Source organism: Antedon bifida, chromosome 9, assembly GCF_963402885.1.
Source record: "Antedon bifida chromosome 9, ecAntBifi1.1, whole genome shotgun sequence".
NCBI classification, from domain to species: domain Eukaryota; kingdom Metazoa; phylum Echinodermata; class Crinoidea; order Comatulida; family Antedonidae; genus Antedon; species Antedon bifida.
This window is the reverse complement of record NC_136234.1, coordinates 15,384,156-15,396,557: the sequence shown is the minus strand read 5'-3', so window position 1 is coordinate 15,396,557 and position 12,402 is coordinate 15,384,156. Positions and strand designations below refer to the sequence as shown.

At 32.5% G+C, this 12,402-nt stretch overlaps 1 protein-coding gene across 7 annotated transcripts in view; it reads right to left on the bottom strand.

Annotated features, from left to right (window-relative positions):
* Positions 1-12,128, bottom strand: part of LOC144852823 (ribosome-binding protein 1-like) — a 31,710-nt gene extending 19,582 nt beyond the window's left edge. For all 7 annotated transcript variants that reach the window (XM_078710834.1, XM_078710835.1, XM_078710839.1 and 4 more), the window contains exons 1-6: positions 12,051-12,128; positions 10,641-11,315; positions 4,935-5,068; positions 3,399-3,471; positions 2,393-2,550; positions 1,547-1,698 (exon numbers count right to left, since the gene is read on the bottom strand). In XM_078710834.1, coding sequence (XP_078566960.1) covers positions 1,547-1,698; positions 2,393-2,550; positions 3,399-3,471; positions 4,935-5,068; positions 10,641-11,277 — 1,154 coding nt within the window. In that variant the 5' untranslated portion in view covers positions 11,278-11,315; positions 12,051-12,128. The remainder of the gene's footprint in view (positions 1-1,546; positions 1,699-2,392; positions 2,551-3,398; positions 3,472-4,934; positions 5,069-10,640; positions 11,316-12,050) is intronic.
* Positions 12,129-12,402: the final 274 nt, after the last annotated feature.

Sequence of the window (12,402 nt, the reverse complement as noted above, 5' to 3'; positions counted from 1 at the left end):
GTACAAATATAATAATAATTTGTATATCGGAAAAATTGTCTCTTTCTCTTACATTACAGTGTAGATATTATAATATTATAATAATATAATTTATATAATAATAAATATTAGAAAAAACCAATAAACAATTTTACATTTCAGAAACACAATGTAATTATTTTGTAAAAAGATATCTATGACTCATGATCATCACAAGGAAGTCTTTTGACCAAATTTGTGGTTTGAAAATTAATAACCTCTTTATCGAACTAGTACGTAGAGATTTCAAACTGTAACGGTATAGATTAAAATCATTTAATTTTAGTATTTAAATATTTAATCTAGTCAAACACAATAAAATAATTAAATTAACAAAAAGTGAAACAAAGATATCTCCAAATAAAGTTTTATTTGATCTGAAATTATTTAGATCTTCTGTCAATAAATTTAAAAAAAAAAAAAGAATAAACTGATGATGACTCATAAGGTACATAGCACATGGTTATTTAGGAATGGAAAGAGGATGTATGGTTTTGTTATGAATTTTAATTTTTTTTAACGAGATGATGTGTCATACAATACGTCAGGTTAAAAAAAAGATGATTTTGCCGCTGGCTAGGCCAACACTAATGTGCTCAGCATGTTCTGACAGCAACTTCCTAGTAATGAGAGCAATTATTTGTCCACTAGGTCTAGACATTAATCGAGTCTAGGCAAAGACATTTTGAGCTTAGCATGTGCTGACTAGACTTTTTACCAAAAAAATTGCTGTCTAATATTATGATAATTCTGACTACTTTACATGCATAGATTGTATCAAGTCTTTTACTTGTAATTTAATACAATATTATGTAATAGTATTGGCGATGTCAAGTTCACAAAAATGTAAATGTAGTTCTGTTTATGTAGGTTGTAAGTAATTTTTGACTGCAAACAAGTGGGAATTGAAATATTGTCCAGGCTATAATCCTGTGGCCGTATTAACCAATCACACACTAAGTAAAGTGAAATACTTAATATTTAAGGGAAATATATCACTTAAAGATGTATTGTCCCCCAAAAACATGAAAATTAATTAAATCAGACTTTTAATAGGTTATTTTGTAGTTTTAATAAATTTAATCACTTCACAGAAAAAAAGCGAAAAAAAAAAATGTTTTCACTTAGAAAACGACAAAATAAATGGTTAAATTCAACCAAAACCCCATTGGCTGGCAGCCAATTTGACTATTTTTTGCTTTAAATTACATTTTTTTCAGATAAATACATTTTTTTCCAAGTGGATAACTATAATGGGACATTAAAATGGCATATTCAACAGACAAATTTTTAAGAATTTCAGGGGGACAATACATCTTTAAGTTTGATTGGCATTTTTATGTTGTTTGTTACTTAATTTTAGATGAGGATCAGACTGAGAGCATTCAAAATTTTAGCCTTATTTATGGGTGTGTCTATATGTCAATTCTGGATTTATACAAAAATATGAAACATGAATTTCTATTGTTCATTTATGCCATCAATAGAATGTTTATTAAAAAGATGCATTTTATCTTTTTTCTCTTACTTTGCAACACTTCTGTTGGCCTCCGTCTTTAGCATATTATTTTCTTCTCTCAGTTTCTGGATCACTCCAGAGTTGCTCTCATCAACCATAGCCTGTAATTGTTTGATCTTCAATTGGTAACTGGCGCCCTCTTTAGAATGCTGCTCGTGAGTCTATATAGAAATAACAAACATATTTCTATATAAATCATCAATCTTGTATCAGCCACCAATACACCAACATTTTATTTATTCTTTTCAGTGAAACAAAAAAAGGGAGCACTGAGGAGAGACAGGAACTGCCAAAGAAAACTATCGCCAAAGGGCATGTCTCTCCATTATTTATACAGTAAGATTTAAAACCCATTTTAATTTTGGTAAATTTTACACAAAAAAACACCAAAGCAAATAGCTAATCGTGTTAAAGGAATTAAAGGACAGCAGGATAAACTAAAAGTAGAATAGGAGTAGAGTAGAAAGAAGTGAGAGTTAATGTTGTAAAAAACATCACAGAGCTACAAAAATGAAAGGATTTTACAGTGTAAAATTAGCCTAGTTAATAAAATTGTTATTTATTGCTATTTATAGCATATAACATGAAAGTGAAGGCAATTAATATTATTCTTTAAAAGTGACCAGTGCTTGTAGGAAGTAGGCTCAGCATGAGGGTTCGGAAGAAGGCAGGTCAAAGAGGTCAAATCTCACCAGACACTATTTGTTTTCATATATTTAAATATAACTTTCGTATGTTTGACAGATGACATCATGTTTTAAAATAAGCATGGTTTCGATAAGTTTATTTTATTATTTGATGTGTACAGTGCTATGCAAAACATCTAGCAATATTTTAAAAAATGTTAATATGTACCTGTGACATTCGTAGATGTAATGCCTGTATGTCCTTTTCCAATGAAGATATCCTGGTTTTGTGATCCATGTCCGATTTCATCGTTTGCTGCTTCTCTTGTGCAAGTTCATTACGCATCTCTTTCACCTTCTGGGCCGAAGCCTGGGTTGATAAGATCTCTGTAAGATAAAAATATCAAATACCATCAATAAAACATCTAGCGGCCAGCCGTGGGTTTATAAACCTACAGGTGGATGAATCCAATAGTTTCAGGTATCCTAATGTTTTTTGGATGGGTACTAAAGTAGGTTGAAATTATGCTGAGTGGAAAACCTAAGGGTCATTCCCCCACCCCCTAAGGACCTTTTAAACCTCATCATCAAATTATATATGGTGATTTGACAATGAAATGACTCAAAATCATGGTAACATTTTGCACAATTCTTTTGTAAAATTTGATATAGTTTATGCTACTTCCCAATTGTAAATTTGTTATATTTTAAGCCTGGAAGTAATGAAGGGGTTAAAGATCCATCAAGTGTAATCTCAATGGATCACCCCATACATATTTTACTACCCTGGGAATTCTAAATAATACAAAGAAATGGTATCAACCTGCAAAGAATAGTGTGTACGATTTTAGTAATGATAGCTTTGTGTAGAAATATGTTGTAGTTTTTAACATTGCATTTTCTCATAGACATAAAAATACAATAAAAATTGACAAATTTTATTAGTCTTTTTTAAAGAGGATAAAGTAGCCCATGCCATTGCTTTGTGGCCCTCCAAAATAGACACACCAAGCAAGACATAATTTAGGGAGGGAGAGAGATATGGGAAAAACCACACTAAATTTATAGTACTATATAACCCATTTGATAAAAAAAAATCTCGATCTTTTTGGATACCGAACAATTTGATAACACTCCATGTTGACATTATCTGATAATTTAATGCGAACTAAGCAAGAAATAGATAACAGTTATAGAAAATGACAAAGGTTTATTTGATAACATGTTTTACTTACCATTATGTAACTGTTGCTCTTTTTCCTGCAGTTGTCTCTTGAGGGAAGACATAGGATCAGACCGCTGATTAGCCTAAGAAGTGTACACAAAAAATGTCACCTTGTTTTATATACACTTTTATGTTGATAAAAGCGATAAACAATAACTGGATTGAAGGAACACATATTTGGAATAATTTGACAGAATATGTAAAACAGCAGCAATAAGGTCTAAAGCTCAGTCTACACTATCAAACTTTATGTGAAAAAAAAAAAGTGATGTGCCCGTATATGGACACGATGATATCATATCACTACCATATTTAAGCATATCATTACCATATTTGGGCACATCAACTTTTTTTTGTCAAACTAGTGTAGTGTAGACATGGCTTAAGTTGGAATAGGCTTACAGTACATATCAGAGTTAGTAGAAAGCCATCTTTCACAATAAATGAATTCTAATAGAATCAAATATTAATAAAAATGAATTTCTTTCAAATAGGAAATTATACAAATAATGCATATTTTAAAATGATTCAAATTAAATAAGAAACTTGGAAAGATAAATCAATTATTTAAACTTGCGTTGGGAAGACTATGTGGTTTATTAATAATCTCGTAAATTCATAAATTCAAAAGAATAAACAAATTTATACAACGCTCATTCATTAGATATGATAATTAAATGTTTCTATATTAACATTTGTTTTCCAAGAACATGGATGCACAAAATATTAAATGCAATCATCATAGCTTTCAATCTTAATGATTGAGAGCCAAGAAAGTATAATGCTGATTGCAAGCCACTCATATAAATGGAAGCATTGCATTTACAGACATTTGTCTCTAAAAAATAGATTGGCGCAATGTGACTCAATGCAATATTTTATGTCCCCAGGGGAGGATTCAAAAACGTTCAAATAATTAAGGGAGAAGTTAATGTATGTATGTAAGTCAGATTCAGTGGTCCTATTCAAAATCAATAATTATTAAATGTGAAGTATTTCACTTCACAAGTCAATTTATATTTTAATTTATTCCATTAACATATTTAAAGATTTTTATTTATTTAACTGTTTCCCTTTAATTAAGTGAGTGTTAATAAGTGAATATTGTGAGCCAATTTACACAGACGAGTGGTAATGGTAATAAAAATATAGGATCTACAGTATGGTATTCCTTATGACCATTTACACAAAGCGAGGAGCCAATGGGCGGTTTCCAGGATACAGATTCTACGTGGAACAAGCTACAGTATGTTTTTCTGCTTACTGCTCGTGGTGTAAATTCGCCATAATGCCTAAAAATGTCATTAGCATTTCAAATCAAAATTAAAAATATATTCTCTTGCATAATAGAAACATGCTCTAAAGCTCTGTCTACACTATCAAACTTTATGTGACAAAAAAATGTGATGTGCCCATATATGGACATGTCATATCACTACCATATTTGGGCATATCACTATAATATTTGGCCTTATCACTATCATATTTGGACACACTTTTATTTTGTCAATGTTTGATAGTGTATATAGCTCTTAAAACAACTTACCATAGTCCATTGATCAGCATTCCCAGAGCCATTTTGTTTGTTAAGCAACGTATCAACTATCTGCTGGATCTCCTTGTCATTTAGACGAGCCGCTTTGATAGTGGCCACCAGGGTCTTTACTGAACCACTTGAAGCTAGGAAAAACACACACAAAAATGACATAAATAAATCAATAATATTGAAGTTTTAAAATAATAATAAAACAATAATATAATAATAATTACTGGTATTGGCTATCTTCATAGACGGACATTTAAATGAAAACAACAATAATATCTACTGTAGTATATAAATTCCTTTATAAAGTAGTAGTATGTCAGTATTAACTTTAGTAATTGTTAATACTCTCTAGTGATAGAAAACCTATTATCACAGAAAAAGTAAATATTCCCAAACAGCAGGGATACTAAATTATATACTGTAGTATGTTTACTATATTGCAATGGTTTATGACAGGCTAGAGTGCCATGCATTTATCTAATAAATAGATCCATATTTGCCAGTCCCTGGATTTATGCTGAAACATTACAAATTCTTTTTTTTTTTACTTTGTCCTAGTTAACGTCATATAATTATTTCTGCCTGCCAGTGCTAATGTCGATCATGTCTAATTTAGCTAGTCTAGCAGAATGTAGTAGGGGAATTATTAGCCAATTTGTATGCATAGGGCATCTTGAATCATTCAAATACCTCAAGTTCACATATTATCTGTTATAATGTCAAGAATGTCATTATCAAACTCATCACACTGTCTGAAAGGTGTGTTTGAGCCATTTAAAGCCAAACAACTACAGCATGTTTGTCTTTTTGTATGTTATTGGAAGAGAAAGAACCCTAAAAAAAGTAGTGTGAAAGACCAAATACTGTACATCCATGAGCATCAAAATTACTCCAAAGGCAGTGACAGATCAAATATTTTGTAATTATAGTAAAAAGCGGGGGAAGGAGAGGCTGAGGGTGGAGGAAAGGTGAAAAAATTGTGAAATAAGTTCTGAACATCCTAATTTCCTATCTTTTGCATTGTAATTTTTGTTCCAATTCAACAAGCCTATAATCAATAACAAGTATATTTCTCTAAATCATTAAAGTCTAAATCATTAAAGTCTAAATCATCTGTACAAATGGATACATTTTTCATAATTATATTTTCATTTTGGCAACATTTGTGGTTAGTAGGCCTACTGTATATTTATCAGTAAATCTAGAACAATAAAATAAATGGATGGAATCAATGACATCCCTATTTAGAGATGCTTAAAAATACAAAACACACATTTCGCATAATTAATATGCAAATTCAAACAGTATGGCCTGTACACCAAGGGGGAATTATTGATTTAATGAAAGCGCAGTATTGAAGTCTCTATTCAATGCTTCTATGACTAATAATAGCATGCATAAATGAGAGACAATGCATAGATCATTACACAAACCATAAAAAAATAATAGCAATTTGCTAAAGTCCCAAATTATTAATTACTAACCTTAATACTATAGTAACTAATAATAATACAATTCAAGGGCCTTCCAATAATTAATAAAACAAGTTGAATGACCTCTGATATATACTGTACTTGATTAATTATTAAGAAACTGTAGGTTATTCATGACCAATTTTTTGTATACTGTATTGACTAGTGGCCGTATTCACCAATCATACTTTAAGTGAGATATTTCCTTTGAATATTACAGTATTTCACTTAACTCAATACTTTTAAGGGTAAGTGTTTCCTTTAGCCTAAGTATGAATGGTAAATAAGGCCACAGGGCTCAATTTCATTTTTGGATTTTACTAGTGTATACTGTCTGTACTGTACTACATTCTGTTTCACCATCCTTAACATAATAAAACATTACTCTACAGTATACTATAGACACTTTTCTTTATTTCAATATCTGGTCAAATACTATTAATATTAAATAGGAAGATTGATCCAATGTACTGTAGCCGTGAATGGTTTTTTTATACTACAGTATTATTTTAATACAGTAGACATTAAACTAGACATTGAATATGTGACAATGACATTGACAAATGTGAAGAATATTTAATAGAAAACCAAGAAAAAGTACAAAGTATAATAGCACTATACAAAATCAATATGAATACTGATAAGGCAAGATCCTTTGTAATGTGAAATAGATTATCAGGTATATTATAGTTAGATTAGCTTGAGAATCCTAATCTATAATCTACATTAGAAAATAGTGGTATTAAATTTGTCTAACTACAAAAAGTGGATTTGATTTGATCTAGCAAGCATTCATGGTTACTTGTTGTTTTTCAGGACAGGATGTGTAAACACTGCCTTCAGGAAGAATCACATTAACAAGTATAATTGTAACGCAAATTTACTTCCTGTCAATGAAAGATATTTTTGCTCCAAAATTTCTCCGTTTCATTAAAATCATTGACAAAAATTCTTTTTTGGTCAACATATCATTGGGCATCTCTGCTATTCCAGTGGGTTTTTTTTTGGAAAAAACAAATGGACTATATGCCTTGCTGGGGTAGCACTAACATTTCATTTTGTTTAGCCATTTGGCGAAAGTCAAAATATTTTTTTTAGTCAAATCAGTTTATCTATAGCCAAAATGGCTAAAGTCCAATTTTTTTATTTAGCCAAATGAATCGGTCATTAGCCAAAATTAAAAATTGTTGAAATATAATGGTAAAAACGTTTTAGTTAATTTATCTATGTCAATAGGTCTATACACTGTTCCCTGAACGTTTTTGTAAGGCATTTGGGGAAAGAGAGCCATGCCTAAATCACTGTGTATATTTGATTAAAAAAAATAATTGTTGTTGTATTTTATATGATCAAAACAATTGTTCAAATTGTTTTTAATCATACAGCATTCATACAGTTATCAATTTAATAAGAAACATTTTACAGTTTTCTGAAATCCCCTGAACGCTATGTTATTTTTGTTTTTTACGCTTGGCTGGTGGCTTCCGTAACACGCGAAAATCCTAAGACTTTCACGGTCACCCACCGCCGCGCAGCAGGTGAATGTTTTTAAATTGGGTATGCTCAAGAGGTGCGAAAGTGCAGTAGCGCACGCCTAGGCCTACAAAATTATGTACGACGGTACGTCGTAGGCCTATATGCTAAAAATATTTCTAGCAAACGAACACTCGTATCGTTGTTGAACGTGCAGATAATATAGGCCAAAGCACAGGGAAAAGGCGTTTCTGTCGGGCTCGATTATTTATTACCCAACAACACAGAAGCCGCGCCGGCGGCCGGCCTTGCTGTTTATATAGTCCGCAATAAATGCACGTGTGTGTTTAGCTAAATCCCCGTTAGACGCTACCATTTCCCGAATGTTGTTTTGTTTACTCTACTGACGCACTGCACGCACGAGGAAACTTTATTAAGGGTAAAATATGAAACTACATTATTGGAGCCTAAAATGCATAACGCATGAATATTGATTTCGATAAGATCATTCATTGAAGATACTATGTTTTTTTTAATCTGAAAAGAACACCCTTATCGAAAAATAGACAATCCCGGTAAATAGCCGACCGTCGGCTGTCGAGTCATCGATCGTTTGTGCAGCGCAACACGTGATAGTTTGGGTAGACTCCATCATCCACGTGTCGTGTAACGTCTGTTTCTCTGTGCAGTCTACCGCTGCTATCTCCATCATATTGATAAAACAAAGAGACGCCTGGTACAACGAAACAAGTTGACGAAAATGGAGCTTGAAGTAAACAACATGATAACGAACAAAATAAATGTTTGAAGATCGACAAATGGACCTTTTAGTTGAACTTTATGCTTTCGCCAAAATGATTATTTTATTATCTATTTTATCATATGTCATAGCCAAAATGGCTAAAGTAGCCGTTTTATTTTTCGCCAATCTGGAAACGTTTTCGCCCATGGCGACTTGGCGATCGGCCAGTGCGAGCCCAGCTTGTTTATTTTTGTATAATTAAAAAATAGACCAATGAAATTAATTTAATTAATGGGTTCGTTTTTTTCTACAAATAGGGAAAAACAATATCATGAGCTACAGTACAGTACTTTAGGCCAGTCGTTTGAAAAGGGCACTGAGTGAAAGAAAAAGGGAGGAAGGAGGTCTTTTGAAAACTCAAACGTACATGGATGGATACAGCTTGATCATTTTATTTAGTTTGGCTATTGTGAAAATTATACACAATGACATTTTTTATTCCAATTTTAAATCATTCTACTGAATCCCAATACGTAAAAATTCATTCGGTCATTGGAGTGAAGTGCCTACTATGTACTCCCCAATGGTGGGAGCTTACACCTGATCGTATACTATCTAGGATAACCTAAATATACTTATCTTAAAGCTCTGTCTACACTATCAAACTGTATGTGACAAAAACATGTGATGTGCCTATGTACGGACATGATGTCATATCACTACCATATTTTGGCATATACCATATTTGGACACTTTTTTTTGTAATTTCTAGTTTAGTCAGTGATTTTGTTGCATCACTTTACTGTAGAAGAAACACAACATTTACAGATGGTAGTGTTGTGGTTTTCATTTCAACTGTTCAATGTCACGCTCTATATAATTTATTAAAAAACTGTATATAATCAGTCTGTGTGAGAATTGTTGTACTGGCTTTTAATTGTCATAACAACACTACAGTAGTATTGTATTTTAATGTTACTCTTACATTTAGATAAATAATAGGTTTGAATCTGGGCTGTGTGCTACTAAAGTCAGACTTGTTTACGGCTCATTGGGTTTCTAAAAATCTTTTATACATTGGGCAAGGTTTTTGCTGATTATTATTTTAATTATTCCAAAAACTAAATAGAATTTCCAGTTTTTTATGTACTGTATTCGTTAGGCTTTTATTGATAATGATATTTTATAGCGATTTTCTGATTTATTTATAATCAAGGCACATACAGTATTAAGTATTTAATCTGTATAGTTTAGTGTACAGAGGCAGATTTAGCAGTTGGCATTTTAAAAAAATCCAGAAACACACATTTTCAAATCATCTTCTTGGGCAACCCTTGAAATACAATATGCAAATACAGTACAACAAATCAAACAAATAATTTAACCGTTTTTTGTCACCCCTTTTTAACAAAAATGTCTTGAATTGTTTGGTAACAAAAGTTGTACTAAATTTAAAACTATAAATGAAACAAGAACCTGATTTTCAAAACAAATGAGCATATAAATAGAAATTTAATAATTAAATTTACTATTCGTTGTGAGTTAATATTAGCCTTCAATTACACAGTTCAACAAGGGATGATTGTAGCAACATCTGTTTTACGATTGCTACTTGAGGAGATTTTTTTCCCCAGCCCACCTGTTACTGGCAATTTCATGTTTTCCTATTGCTATTCATCAGGGATTACCTTTTAGTGTTCACTATTCTAGAATCAGTTAATTTTGGGTACTTTGTATGGTATAGGATTTGTAGGGTTATATCCAGTAGCTGTCAGTCATGTCTCCCAGATTTGTTAACATATTTACTACGAATACAGTATTAAAACACAATACACATCATTTTTAATATCAATTTTAGCTAACCCAGCCTCCTACAGTTTATTTGTTATAATTTATTATTAATAATAGGGAGATTTTGAAGACTTAACTAGGCCATGTCAATTCATTGTGTGCATGGAGGCAAGTTGGGAAAATCGATGGAAAGCTCCCTAATATGTATAGGAGAAATTGATATCTTACCAGGAATTGTGGTGGTCTCCTTCTTAGCCTTAGCTTTCACCTTCAAAGGTTCACTCTTCACAGGTTCACTGTGAGCTGCCTTAACTGGTACCTCGGTCACCTTCTTTGGTTGTGGAGGTGGAGGAGCAGCAAAGGTTTGCTTATCAACCGCTTTCTGGATGAACTCTTCCACTACAACTGGCGCAGGCTTCTTTGCCTCTTTCTTAGGCTTAGGGGTCGTTTTCTCCTCAGAAGACTTGGCTTTCTTTTCTGGCTTTGCATCACTGTCAGCTTTGGGTTTTGGTGACTGTTTCTGCATTTTCTGCGGCTTCACTGGTGCCACTGGGACTTCATTCACAGGTATCACAACTGGAGCTGGGGTTATCACTTGAGCTTCCTGCATACTCTCCGGTTTCTTCTTCTTACGTGCATTGAATGGCTTCTTTTTACTTTTGCCATCGGATTTAGCATGCTTCTCGTTCTCCATATGAGCACGCTGCTCGGCAATAGCCTCCTCATAACTCTTCTCGGTTGTTCCAAAAGCAGAGACGAGGTACACCAAACTTGAGATGATGAAAAATCCACCAAAAACCATCAAGGCAAACGTCTGAGGCTCGTAAACATCCATTGCCACTAGTTTGCCTGCTATATCTTCCATTCAAATATTCCAGATGATCTGCAGACTATCTAAAACTTCTGAAATCAAACAAGAAAACAAATGGTAAAAGCCTGTACAATATCTTTTGAAATAAGTAAAGCAATTGAACAAGAAAGTTTAAAATCATGTCTGAAGACGTCAGAGAGTAAATTCACTTTATCAATTTTATGTGTGTCAAATGTGTTGTCTAAGATAATTGAATGAAGAGTTCCATGAAATATGAATTACGATAATAAGTGTGAAGACTCCTATATGTTATGAGCCGACGTAGTCAGTCAACATACAATTACAAGATGATAAATTCCCTCTATAAGTATTGACTATTGTTAATTTAGCTTACTTTCATAAAATGTAAATACAAGAAAATTAACATTTAACAACACAATAATTTAAAGTTAAGTAAAGTGAGTAAGCCTTATAAATTTAAAATTATGAATACATACAAACTTCCTTAAAATGTGGTTAGAATTTGTTGGTTCTTATGCCTGACCAAACGTCATTTGAAAAATTAGATAGACCCACTTCACAGGCTGACACTCAGCAGTAGTCGCCTTGTACAGTAGTGCCAACGCAACAGTGAGTGTTGTGTAGCCTGCTGGCCTAGCCAGCCTTCTTCTTGTATACGACGTGTACGTACAATACAAAGACACATACAAAACTACAGCTATGCTACCATATTGTGAACTATAAACTGAACTACAGATGTCTGAAATACCTATTATTATTGAGCAATTAATTATTAAAGGTCCAGAATCTAAAAAAAGTATTCTTACCAGCTTTACCATCCACGAAAACCTCGTACGCCGGAAATTTGAGTGCTGCTTGTATACGTACACACATGAAAGACCGACTTTTAGACTGTTCTTCTAAGAACACGCCTGATTGGCTAATTTCTGTCTAGGAACGTCATTTATTACTTCTACCCAACTATCATCCACCCCCTGGATAGTAATTTGTTTTTACAAAAATATACTGTACCTACAGCGTTTAATCAAATGGAATTTTGAAATCAAACTTTACTGAAATACTGTAATGTATATGTTTTAATATATTGTAACATAATAGGCGGATTGGTATGTACAAGCATGTTTGTACATTTACGGTTCACAATAAGGAGGGGGTAAG